Source organism: Geotrypetes seraphini, chromosome 13, assembly GCF_902459505.1.
Source record: "Geotrypetes seraphini chromosome 13, aGeoSer1.1, whole genome shotgun sequence".
NCBI classification, from domain to species: Eukaryota; Metazoa; Chordata; class Amphibia; order Gymnophiona; family Dermophiidae; genus Geotrypetes; species Geotrypetes seraphini.
This window is the reverse complement of record NC_047096.1, coordinates 63,034,631-63,046,982: the sequence shown is the minus strand read 5'-3', so window position 1 is coordinate 63,046,982 and position 12,352 is coordinate 63,034,631. Positions and strand designations below refer to the sequence as shown.

Below are 12,352 nucleotides of genomic sequence, written 5' to 3'. Positions count from 1 at the left end.
TCCCTACGTTCCTCAAGAGTGTAGAGCTGCAATTTGTTCAGTCTCTCTTCGTACGAGAGACCCTTGAGCCCCGAGATCATCCTGGTGGCCGTCCGTTGAACCGATTCAATTCTGCGCACATCTTTACTGTAATGTGGCCTCCAGAATTGCACACAGTACTCCAGATGAGGTCTCACCATGGCCCTATACAACGGCATTATGACTTCAGGCTTTCGGCTGACAAAACTTCTATTGATACAACCCAATATCTGCCTTGCCTTAGATGAAGCCTTCTCCACTTGATTGGCAGTTTTCATGTCTGCACTGATGATTACTCCTAAATCTCGTTCTGCTGAAGTCCTAGTTAAAGTTTCTCCACTGCACTGCACTCCACTGTTTACTCCCCTCCATTCAGAAAGATGACCATTTAACCCTACCTTCTGTTTTCTATCCAATAACCAATTCCTAATCCACAACTTAACTTTGCCACCTATCCCATGACTCTAATTTTCTCAGGAGCCTCTCATGAGGAACTTTGTTTAAAGCTTTCTGAAAATCTAAATACATTACATCAACTGGTTCACCTTTATCCAAATGTTTATTCACACCTTCAAAGAAGTCAAGCAAATTGGTGAGGCAAGATCTCCCTTAGCTGAACCCATGCTAATTCTGTGTCATTAAATCATGTTTATCTACGTGTTCCAAAATGTAATTTTTTTGTAATTGTTTCCACCATTTTGCCCGGCACCATTTTGCCCAGGCTTACTGGTCTGTAATTTCCTGGATATCCCCTGGAACCATTTTTTTTTAATCGGCCACCCTCCAATCTTCAAGTACTACAGACAATTTTAGAGACAGGTTACTGATCACTAAGAACAGATCAGTAATTTCATGTTTGAATTTTTTTAGTACCCTGGGATGTATACCATCCAGTCCAGGTGATTTATCTCTTTTAACTTGTCGATTTGGCTTAGTACATCTTCCAAATTCACCGAGATTTCTTTCAGTTCCTCCGGATCATCACCCTTGAAAACCATTTCCAATTCAGGTAGATCTCTTACATCTTCTTCCGTAAAGACCGAAGCAATGAATTCATTGAGTCTCTCCACTCTGGCCTTATCTCTTTTGCTTTTTGATCATCTAACGGTCCCACGGATTCTCTCACAGGTTTTTTGCTTATGATGTACCTAAAAAATTGTTATGAGTTTTTGCCTCTTTGGCAAGTTTCTCTTCATATTCTTTCTTAGCTTTCTTTATCAATGCTTTGCATCTAACTTGCCAGTGCTTGTGTCTCCTCTTATTTTCTTCATTCGGATCCTTTTTCCATTCTTTAAAGGATATTTTTTGCGGCTCTAATAGCCTCTTTCACTTTACCCTTTAGCCATGCCGGCTCTCATTTCCTCTTATTTCCACCTTTGTTAATACGTGGAATACATCTGGTCTGGGTTTTTAAATAACATCCATTCCTGGTTTACAGTCCTAACCTTTGCAACTGATCCTTTTGGCTTCTTTTTAACCATTTTCCTTATTTTATCATAGTCACCCTTTCAGAAATTAAATGCCTCTATAGGAGCAAGAAGGAAAGCAGAAAACCTCTGCTCGGCAGGAGTATGGGAGAAGACCCGGGCCGCATGACCCTGCACAGTGTGTGAATTCTGCATGAATGGGGAATTCTGTGTAAATTCTGCACAGCGCAGTTGCACAGAATTCTGCTAGGAGTAGTTTACACATACTGTGAGGTTTTCCTATAGGCAAAGTTAGGTCTTGAAAATATATGTAACACATGTAACGCTGCTTGGAAAATATTCTTGAAGAAAAAGCAGATGTGGATCTCTTCAAGTTCTTTTTCCAGAGGCAAAGCAACATACCCACTAGCTGGGTAATTTTTACTAATGGGACTTCCTCCACTGAGTTTTTGCTAATATGGAGAGTTCAATTTTAGCCCCCGTGAGTTTAGAGTTTAACTTTTTGAGATGGAGCAGTGTCTTATATTTTAGTGTGATGTGAAAATATTGCAGTACATACAGTGTGTTGTCTGTAAATATTGCATTGTGCACAGTGTGGTGTGTGTAAATATTACAGTGCATATAGTGTGGCATGTGTAAATTTTGCTGTGCATAAGGTATAAAGTGTATAGATATTTGTTATTTATTTAGCAATTCATATCCCATTTCAGCAAACATCAAAACTGCGTACAACACAGTGATAATTATAATACAATATAATATCAAATTAATCACTTTAATCTCTAAAAACGGTGACGGGACAAAAGTGTGCGAGACTTTGGCGCGCCGACATTGCAGTGCAGACAATTCAGCGCAAGACCCTAGCGCGCCACCTAAAAAGTTACTTTTAAAGAGCTCCGATGGGGGCTGTGGGGGGGGAACCCCCTCACTTTACTTCATACTATTTGCACTGCCGTTGGGGGGGCGTGGGGGTGCAACCTCCCACATTATAGAGAAAACTTAACTTTTTCCTAAAAAAATCGGGAAAAAGTTAATTTTACTCTATAATGGAGGGTTCCAACCCCCCCCCCCCAATGGCAGCGCGAAGAGTATGAAGTAAACTGGGAGGATTCCCCACTTACACCCCACGTCAGAGCTCTTTAAAAGTACCTTTTTAGGCTGTGCGCTGGGTTCTTGCGCCGATTTATCTGCACTGCAATGTCTGTGCACCGAAGTCCCACGCACGAATGACTATGAACCCTAAAAACAATACAGTCTCTTACTGGAAAAATATTACCATTAGCATGACCACCCTTTCTCAAAGTGTCTTCTATCAACAGTTTACAGACAACCAGAAAATAAAACCCTAATGAAAATAACTCATTTACTATGTGACTGTAACCAAAGGTGCGCTTGTGGTTTTAGTGCACGCTAGCCGCTACCGCCTCCTTTTAAGCAGGTGGTAATTTTTCAGCTAGCGCGCGCTATAGCATGCGCTAATCCTGTGCGTATGCTAAAAACGCTAGTGCACCTTGTGTAAAAGGAGCCCCAAGTCTTCAAAGACATCTAAAAGCATCAAAGACTCTGCCAACTTAGCTTGGCTAAGAATAGAATTCCACAAACATAGAAGAGTCAAGGGATATTATATTTCCAAATTGCACTGCTCTTGATTCTTTGGCTGAAGGCAAACCTAAGGCCCTAAGAATGCAATACTCAATTCAGAGTATATGCAGTGACTTCTTGATCAATGAATTAAGACTTATAGTGTAGGACTTATATATTAATTAGGACTTATAAGTCATAGTCAGCACCTTGAACCTTATTCTTTCATCAGCCCACACTACTAATCAAACCAGTACTGAGGTGGATACAGTATGAAATGTGCATTCTACAATCAGTGTTCCCCTATAAGATTTGATGGGCTTTTTGCGCAAAATCTTTTATGGGCAACTTTTTATAAGCTGAGCTCAAATTGGTGCACCACAAGCCAAGTGTACTTGAATAAGTATAATGCAAATAATAATCAGGATTTCAAAAAGTGTTATTTAAGTAGTTGTTTTCATGAAAGTAATTATATATTATCTGATCATTAGAGAACATCAAAGAAATGTGATTTTATATTTGCAGAATTACGTAAAAAAGAATATCTGCTATTATGCCATTATATGTGGCTAATTCTAAACTGAAGCACCATAAGTAAGAGTGAAAAATAAGATAAGGTCAGGAAGATGCAAATACTTTGTGCTGATTAAAATACGTTGCTGTGTCATATTTTCATTTGCATGCTGTGTTTGATCATGTGTGCAGAGTTCACAGTCTATGTGCCTCCAAAAAGTCTGCATGCAGACAGATTAGAGAGAACACTGAATACAGTGGATATATAGGACAATCTGTTTGTCACTGAGGGGAAGATTCTCAAAACTAAAATGTGTCTTTAACGTGCTCGCTAAACCAGTTCCAACTGGTTTAGCATGCATGTACTTTAGCGGCGTTTTGTCAAAACGGCTTACCATGATCTTTTCCGAGTTTCCTAGCAGTCTCTGATACTGCCATGCAAACTTAGTACAACGAGGTCAATAATATTAAAATGATCACTCCTAGTGATTCCCTATCCTCGTTGTGCCACATTTGCGGCCAAAATTTGCCGACAGGTCTGAGCTATCGTAGCCTTACTTTCTGATCAGTGCCTGAGCACTGATTGGCTCAGGCACTGACAGGAAGGTAAGATTTGACAGCTCAGACCATCCCCCAGCCCCCACAGAAATTAAAAAAAACAAAAAAACAAATCGAAGATCAGCAGGAGAAATGCTCACTTTCTCCTGCCGCGTCATACAATATCCCGACACTACTACCTATCGAGGTTGTAAACTGAAAAAACACCATGAACACCTTCTCTCACACCAAGCAGCATCATGGGGTAAAGACCTAGAACAATTGCTTTTGCCCACTACTTATGGGGAATTTAGGAAACGTCTAAAAACACACTTGTTCCTAAAGCATCTAGACAACTGATCCTCTCTTCTCTCTCCCCTCTATAGCGATTAACTTGTCCTTTTGATCTCTCTCTCCTCAACAATGAATTTCCTGTCCTATTAATTCTCTTTCTTCCTCCCCTCTTAAAATCAATTCAATTTGTTACCTTTGCTTAATCTTCTGTAAACCGCATAGAACTTCACGGTATTGCGGTATATAAGCTGTTATTATTATTATTATCCACACCTACCCCCCAGCAGGAGAGACGCCCACTCTCACCCGCCGCATCGCACAATCCCCTGATGCTATTACTCATCTCCCCACCCCGGATGTTCACTTTCTCCCACCATGTCTCACAATCCCCCAACACTACTACCCATCTCCCCGCCCCGGTGTGAGAGGGATTCCCCCGATGACCCCCTCCTGCCCCTCCCTACCTTATTCACAAAGTCTAGCCGGAAGGACTCCTACCCACTCTGGCTGGCAGGCCCACCTCGTACAAAATGGCAGGCCGGGGGGAGGTAGTAGTGTCGGGGGACTGTGTGACGGGGCGGGAGAGAGTAGGCACCACTCCCGCTGCCAGGGGTGGGTGTCCGGAGGTTGTTCAAGCATGGTGGGAGAGAGTGGGCATCTCTCCTGCCAATCTTCAATTTGGTTTGGTGGGTTTGTTTGTTTTTTTAATATGCAGGTGTATTCTGTGCATGTGCTGATCACTACCACCAGAGACTCATTTGCATGTGGGGTCTTTTGAGAATGACTCGCCTTTTTGAAATCGTTACAATAGCAGCCCATCAGATTTTATCGTGAAGTTTTGAGAATCTTCCTCTGAGAGTCAGTGTTAAGGTGCCTTAGTTGCCTGATGTCATGCTCTCTATACCTTCCTCCTACAGATGGAGCACGTGCCACCTTACGATGTTGTGCCATCTATGAGACCAATCATTTTAGTTGGGCCTTCTTTAAAGGGTTATGAGGTAAGGACTATTCAGTACCAGGAATGGAAGCACAAGAAGCAGATGAGCAAGGTGGGGGAAACAATGTGAAGAAAGGGGAACTTGAGGCAGTGGGACAACATGGGTGCATGAAGTGTGGCACAGAATGCACACAGGCAGGAGCACTGGGATGTGGGTGCCCACAGAGGGAGTGTGGTATTAGGCACTGCTGGCAATCTAAGTGAGTGCAAGGTGTAGGGAATTGTAGCAAGTGGACATGTGAGATACGGAGGGTGTCTTCAATAAGAAACATAGTGAGTCGGATCAAGGATCATTCTTGCCTAGGAGCTTGTGTAACAGTGGCCAGCTCATGTCTCTCTGTTCTCTCCCCTCCTTCACCCCCCCCTCCCACCAGGTTACAGACATGATGCAAAAGGCACTATTTGATTTCCTGAAGCACAGGTTTGATGGAAGGTAAGCTGCATTATGTGTGTGTGTGGGGGGGGGGGGGGGGCGCCATCACCTCTCCATCCCTCCACACCATGCTCATGCCCTCCCTTCCCCCCTTTTAAAATCTTCACCTGCGAGAGCAACTACTCTAGCCTACTGCTCACACCGGCCTGGCTCCCTCTGAAATTACTTCCAGGTTATAGGGCCAGGAAGTGACGTCAGAGGGAAAACCAGTGGGAGCAGCAGGCTGGAGAAGCTGCTTGCGTTGGCAAAGATTTAAAGAGGTATGGGGTTGGGAAGGGAGGGCATGGGCTTGGCGTGGAAGGAGCAGGGAGGCAGAGAGGAGGGTGCCGGGGGGAGGGGGTGCCTCCTACCTTTACTGCTGCTGCTGCTGCTGCATGTAAGAGAGAGGAGAGGAGATGGAGATAATTGGAGATATATTGCTCCATGCTATCTCCACAGAAAGGAAGCAAGAGGTGTTCCCTAGTGCCCATCTTTTCCAGAGGGTTTAGATGGGAGGATGGAGGAATTAAACAGAAGCTGCTCTAATAAAGCAGAAATATATCTGGGACCCTATTGGACAGATTGCTCAGAATTTAAACCTTTATGTTGTTTTCTTTGAATATTATTTAAACAACACAAATGAGGTGCCTATTCTAGAAGTCTTTGAACAGCTGTTTAAGAGGAATAATTAATATATAGTGGCGTAGCGAGGGTGAGCAATGCCCGGAGCAGTGGTGCCCCTCCCCGACCCCATCCACTCCTTCCCCGCCCCCTCCTTCTGTGCGCACTCGCCCCCATCCCTTCCCCTGTACCTCTTTAACGTTTCTGGCACAAGTAGCAACCCCAATCTGCTGCTAGCACCAGTGTCAGGTCTTCCTCTGATGTCACTTCCTAGGCGTGGGTCCAGGAAGTAACATCAGAGGAAGAGCTGACATTGGCGCGAGAAGCAGGTTGGGTTTGCTACTCACGCCAAGAACGTTAAAGAGATACAAGAGAAGGGGCGTGTTCGTGCGGTAGTGGGAAGGGGCGAGGAAGGCTAGAGAGGAGGACGTTTGCCAGCCCCCCCCCTTACTACGCCACTGTCAATATATATATACTTATTTCATTTTCTTCTCTATCTCCAGAATATCCATCACTCGAGTAACAGCTGACATTTCTCTGGCCAAACGCTCTGTGTTGAATAACCCCAGCAAGCACACCATAATCGAGCGGTCCAACACACGCTCCAGCCTGGGTAAGCCAGGAGTGGGAAGTATTCTTAGCTCATGTTATGCTTAATAGCCAATCAAGCTCCAGCCTTGATTCAATTCTCAGTAACAGCGGCTTGCACTGACTTATATGTTGGATGGGACTTGTAGTTATAGGGTTATGCAGTCAAGTATTCAGTCAGCCACATCTGAACAATTAGAAAGGCTTTGCAATACTCATGTGCTTCTGCTGTGTACCATAGGAAGTTTATCTCATAACAACCTATGCTCACCTACCTGTGTGTTTCTGTGTGATAACCAGTCCTGTCACAACTCACCTGAATGATATCTTCCCCTGTGTGATAAGCTCTCTTGCTTAATATCTCCCTCCTCCAGTGCCCTGATTGATATTCCACTGCATGTGATATTTTTCTCTTCGTGATAGTTTACATTCTACCCCGAGGTACTTTTCCTGGGTGATAACCTGCCCTGAATGTCCACCTTATGTGGTAGCTTAGCTGGCTGTATCACACCTTGCAGCTTGGCCTTCTTGCTGAAGATTAAGTTAATATTTGTAGCGTTCATCTCTTTCTCTCCTTTTCTTCTTGGCTTACTCCCGATGCAGATGTCCTGGGTACGTATCCTTTCACCCCTGATGATACCATGGCTTTTCTCCCACCCCCCAAAAAGTCATTTGTATTGCAAGGAAAGAAGTGTGTGTGACCTGAGTCCTATAGCTAAGTGCCACTCAGTGGCGTAGCAAGGGTGGGAGGTGCCCGGGGCGGTAGCCACCCCTGTCCCTCGTCTCTGCCCCCCTGCTTCTTCCCCACCCCTTGCTGCACACGTGCACCCCTTCACTTCACTTCTTTAACTTCACCAGCGCAAGCAGCATTGCCAACCTTTCTTTTCTGTATAATTTATATTCCGCATATCCCACAATTCCATGCGGATTACAAATTATTCAGGTACTCGAGCATTATTCCCTAATTGTCCTGGTGGGCTCCCACTTTATTTAATGTAGCTAGGGCAATGGGTATTAAGTGACTTGCTCAGGGTCACAACCTCAGGGTGCCAAGTCTGTAGCTCTAACCACTGCACCACACACTCCCACAACCTGCTTCCTGTACCAGCCTCAGCTCTCCTTCTGATGTCATTTCCTGTTGCCGTGACCAGTAAGTGACTGCAGGGGGAGAGCCGAGGCCAGTGTGAGCAGCAGGTTTGATATGCTGCTTACGCCAGTGAGGAGTCAGAGACATGGAGTGAGGCGCTCATCCAGCAGGGGAAGGGTGGGGAAAGAGCGGGGAGAGGGGCAGAGAGAAGGAGAGGTGCTGGTGCCCCCACCAAGATGGCACCCAGGGCGGTCCACTTCCCCTTACTATGCCATTGGTGCCACTGAATATTAGCATCTAGCCCCCAACCAAGCAATTTAATTGGTCAGTGGCTGGCTAAATCATTTTTTGAATATCAGGCAGTCTATCTATATGTTCCTTCTTTGCTTATACCCTATGCGGTCTATTAAAATGTTACATTGTAGTATGGTGACTTTGTAATGTAGTATACTATTAGTTGGCACAAAAATATTTATAACAAAAAAAGTAATAATCCTATTACCATATATTGAACAATACTGTATTCACTATTTAGCATTGTTCAAAATATATTCATAATATCCACCCTACTTAATAAAAAATAGTTCTGAAATAACCATGTTTTTATTGCTTTCCTAAAAAGTCCGATATTAGACAAGTTTCTTATTTCACTGGGCAGAGAATTCCAAAACTCTGCAGCTCTTCCCAAGAGTGTCCTCTTCCTAGAGGATAGCAATCTACAGTCTTTACAAGATGGTATTACCAATAACAATTCTCAGGAAGAGCAGAAATACCTAGTTGAGTGATATACTATTATCAAATCCATCAAATAACCTGGACATAACCTATATAAAATTTTTAAAATAAAAAGCAAGCTTTTAATTCAATTCTTGCCTCAATTGGCAACTGATGCCAGTAATGGGGTAACATGATCAAATCTATTTCCCCCCAATATAAGTTTAGCAGCAACATTTTGTAAAATCTGCAATCATTTCATCTGTTTGACATGAAGACTTAGAAGGCATATACAGTATTACAATTATCCAATGGGGTAAGTTCTAAGGACTGAAATATAACCTATAGAAAACCTATCTGCAAGGGAAGATCGTGCCAAATAAACTTACTGCACTTCTTTGAAGGGATAAACAGTCAGATGGACAAAGGGGAACCCATAGACATCATTTATCTTGACTTCCAAAAAGCCTTTGACAAGGTACCCCATGAGCGGCTACTTAGGAAACTGTGGAACCACGGGGTGGAAGGGGATGTATACAGATGGATTAAACACTGGTTGGCAGGCAAAAAGCAAAGGGTTGGAGTGAAGGGCCACTACTCAGACTGGAGGAGGGTCACGAGCGGTGTTCCGCTGGGGTCGGTGCTCGGACCGCTGCTGTTCAATGTTTTTATAAACGACCTAGAAACAGGGACGAAGTGTGAAGTTATAAAGTTTGCGGATGACACTAAACTCTGTAGCAGGGTTAGAACCGCGGAGGAATGTGAAGACCTACAAAGGGACCTGAACAAACTGGAGGAGTGGGCAAATAAATGGCAGATGAACTTCAATGTAGAGAAATACAAGGTCATGCATATAGGGAAAAAGAACCTGATGTTCAGCTATAAAATGGGGGGATTAGTACTAGGGGAAAGCAACCTTGAAAAAGACTTGGGTGTGCTGGTGGATACAACAGTGAAGTCAACAGCACAATGCGCGGCAGCCTCAAAGAAAGCAAACAAAATGTTGGGTATTATTAAGAAGGGTATTACAACCAGGACGAAGGAAGTCATCATGCCGCTATATCGTGCGATGGTGCACCCACATCTGGAGTACTGTGTCCAATACTGGTCACCGTACCTTAAGAAGGACATGGCGATACTTGAGAGGGTTCAGAGAAGAGCGACAAAAATGATAAAAGATATGGAAAACCTTTCATACGCACACAGGTTAGAAAGGCTGGGGCTTTTCTCCCTGGAAAAGCGGAGACTCAGAGGAGACATGATACAGACTTTCAAGATCATGAAAGGCATAGAGAAGGTAGAGAGGACAGATTCTTCAGCCTATTGGGAACCACAAGAACAAGGGGGCACTCGGAGAAATTGAAAGGGGACAGGTTTAGAACCAATGCTAGGAAGTTCTTTTTCACTCAGAGGGTGGTGGGCACCTGGAATGCGCTTCCGGAGGTTGTGATAGGACAGAGTACACTACGGGGTTTTAAAGAAGGATTGGATAATATGGGGATTGAGGGATACAGATAGATATGATATGGGGATTGAGGGATACAGATAGAGGTAGAGATAGGATTATGAAAGGATATAGATAGAAGCACAAAGGGGAATAAAGGGTTTTAGACAAGGATCACCTTACAGGTCATGGACCTGATGGGCCGCCGCAGGAGCGGACTGCTGGGCGCGATGGACCTCTGGTCTGACCCAGCGGAGGCAACTTCTTATGTTCTTATCTCTAAAAAATGCTTCATTCTACGCAACAATTTCAATTTAAACCTAAATTTTCTGATCATATTATTGATCTGAACTTCCATAGTTAAGCCTATGTCCAACTAAACTCTCAGGAGTTTAATTTCAGTTTTGAATTTAACATTCATATTTTGGAGTTTCACCTTTTCTACAGCGTTGACTTGATTTCCTCACCCCCAATATTGCATTAAATGTGATGGTTTTTTAACCATATTACATTTTTTCTTATCTGAATTTAACATCAAAGAACCTTGGGACATCCATAAACATATCATTCATCAAAACCTTAACTGAAGACATGTCATCAGCATAGAAAAAATAGTCAACACGTTTTTTTCTGGAGCAATAAACCTAAGGGCTCCTTTTACGAAGCCACATTAGCGGTTTAACGCGCACTAAACTGCCAGCCGCGCTAGTCGCTAACGCCAGCATTGAGCTGGTGTTAGTTCTAGCCACGTAGTGCGGGTTTAGCACGCGCTAAAAAGCTGCGTGCGCTAAAACCGCTAACACGACTTCGTAAAAGGAGCCCTAAGTCTCTCATGTATAAGTTAAAAAGAATGGGGGAAAGGGAAGAATCCAGGGGGCTCTCCTTGGGTCATCTGCCATTGTTGTGAAAGATTCTCTTGTCAACTAACCTATAGACATCTGTTCTTAAGAAAACTCCCATTGTTGTACACTGCCTTGATTGAATTCCTTTAAAAAAGGTAATAAATAAATAAATACATGCCCTGATGAGATGGTGCGTTCTTATATGTTCAGCATTCTAGGGCAGAGGATGGGCGAAACAGAGGTAGAGTTGTCATATACCTGTTTTATAATGTACACTGGTACATGCTTATAGCACATGCACATCTTTACATCAACCTTGGTGCAGGGAGTAATTGTGTGCATCAGCACTTCTGCACCTCTAGAATCCACTGGAAGCCTACTGTACAAAGACACAGGTCTCGATGTTGACGTTATAAAACAGACTTTTCCAGATGTCTAGGTGCAAATTGGTTGGTGCCTGAAATTTGGAGAAAAATGGCAAATACCACGAGGTATCTTTTTAATGCTGGAATCTGGGCACTTAACTCTAAGCACATTAAATTGATACTTACAGGGCGATAGTCAAAAGATCTAGGCATATAGGGGGCAATTCTGCAATTTGACGCCAAGAAGTAGCTGCCACAGTGGGGCATAATTAGTGACAATTCTGTCATAGTAGTTAGGCAAGCCTAAGTCATTATAGGGCAAACCTGCTTTAATACGCCAGAAGTTAGGCACAGTCATTTACGTTGGGGCTACATTTGGTATACCGTACATACTCGAATATAAGTTGATCTGAATATAAGTCGAGACCCTAATTTCCCCCCCCAAAAAAGAGGCAAAATGGTTGACTTGAATATAAGTCCTGTGGCTTAATATTCAAGTGCTCTGCTCTGTCAGGCTCTGCACCCAGCCCCCTCCCTGCCAAGATCTGCACCCAGCCCCCTTCCCTCCCTCCCCTGTCAGGCTCTGCACCCAGCACCCTTCCTTCCCCTGTCAGACACTGCACCCTCCCTCCAAGGCTCTTCACCCTGTCCCTCCTCCCTGCCCTATCCTCTGCCGATCCCTGGTGGTCCAGAGGTGTAGCAGGCAGGAGCGAGCTTTCCACGCTCCTGCCCCGCTGCTAACCAGCTGCCAAGAGATCGAGTTTCTTCATGGGAGCCAATAAGGAAGCTGCTCAGCGCCGAGCAGCAGCACCAAAATTCGCTCCTGCTCGGTGCCGCTCACAGCCAAAGAAACCCAATCTCGCAGCAGCCGGTTAGCAGCGGGGCAGGAGCGTGGAAAGCTCATTCCTGCCC

The 12,352-nt window shown here is 44.1% G+C and overlaps 1 protein-coding gene across 13 annotated transcripts in view; it reads left to right on the top strand.

Annotated features, from left to right (window-relative positions):
- Positions 1-12,352, top strand: part of CACNB1 (calcium voltage-gated channel auxiliary subunit beta 1) — a 114,931-nt gene that overhangs the window by 78,012 nt on the left and 24,567 nt on the right. For 7 of the 13 annotated variants that reach the window (XM_033918995.1, XM_033918991.1, XM_033918990.1 and 4 more), the window contains 4 exons: positions 5,288-5,368; positions 5,742-5,800; positions 6,904-7,013; positions 7,592-7,600. In XM_033918995.1, coding sequence (XP_033774886.1) covers positions 5,288-5,368; positions 5,742-5,800; positions 6,904-7,013; positions 7,592-7,600 — 259 coding nt within the window. The remainder of the gene's footprint in view (positions 1-5,287; positions 5,369-5,741; positions 5,801-6,903; positions 7,014-7,591; positions 7,601-12,352) is intronic. The other 6 variants (XM_033918997.1, XM_033918993.1, XM_033918992.1 and 3 more) reach the window with 1 other exon arrangement.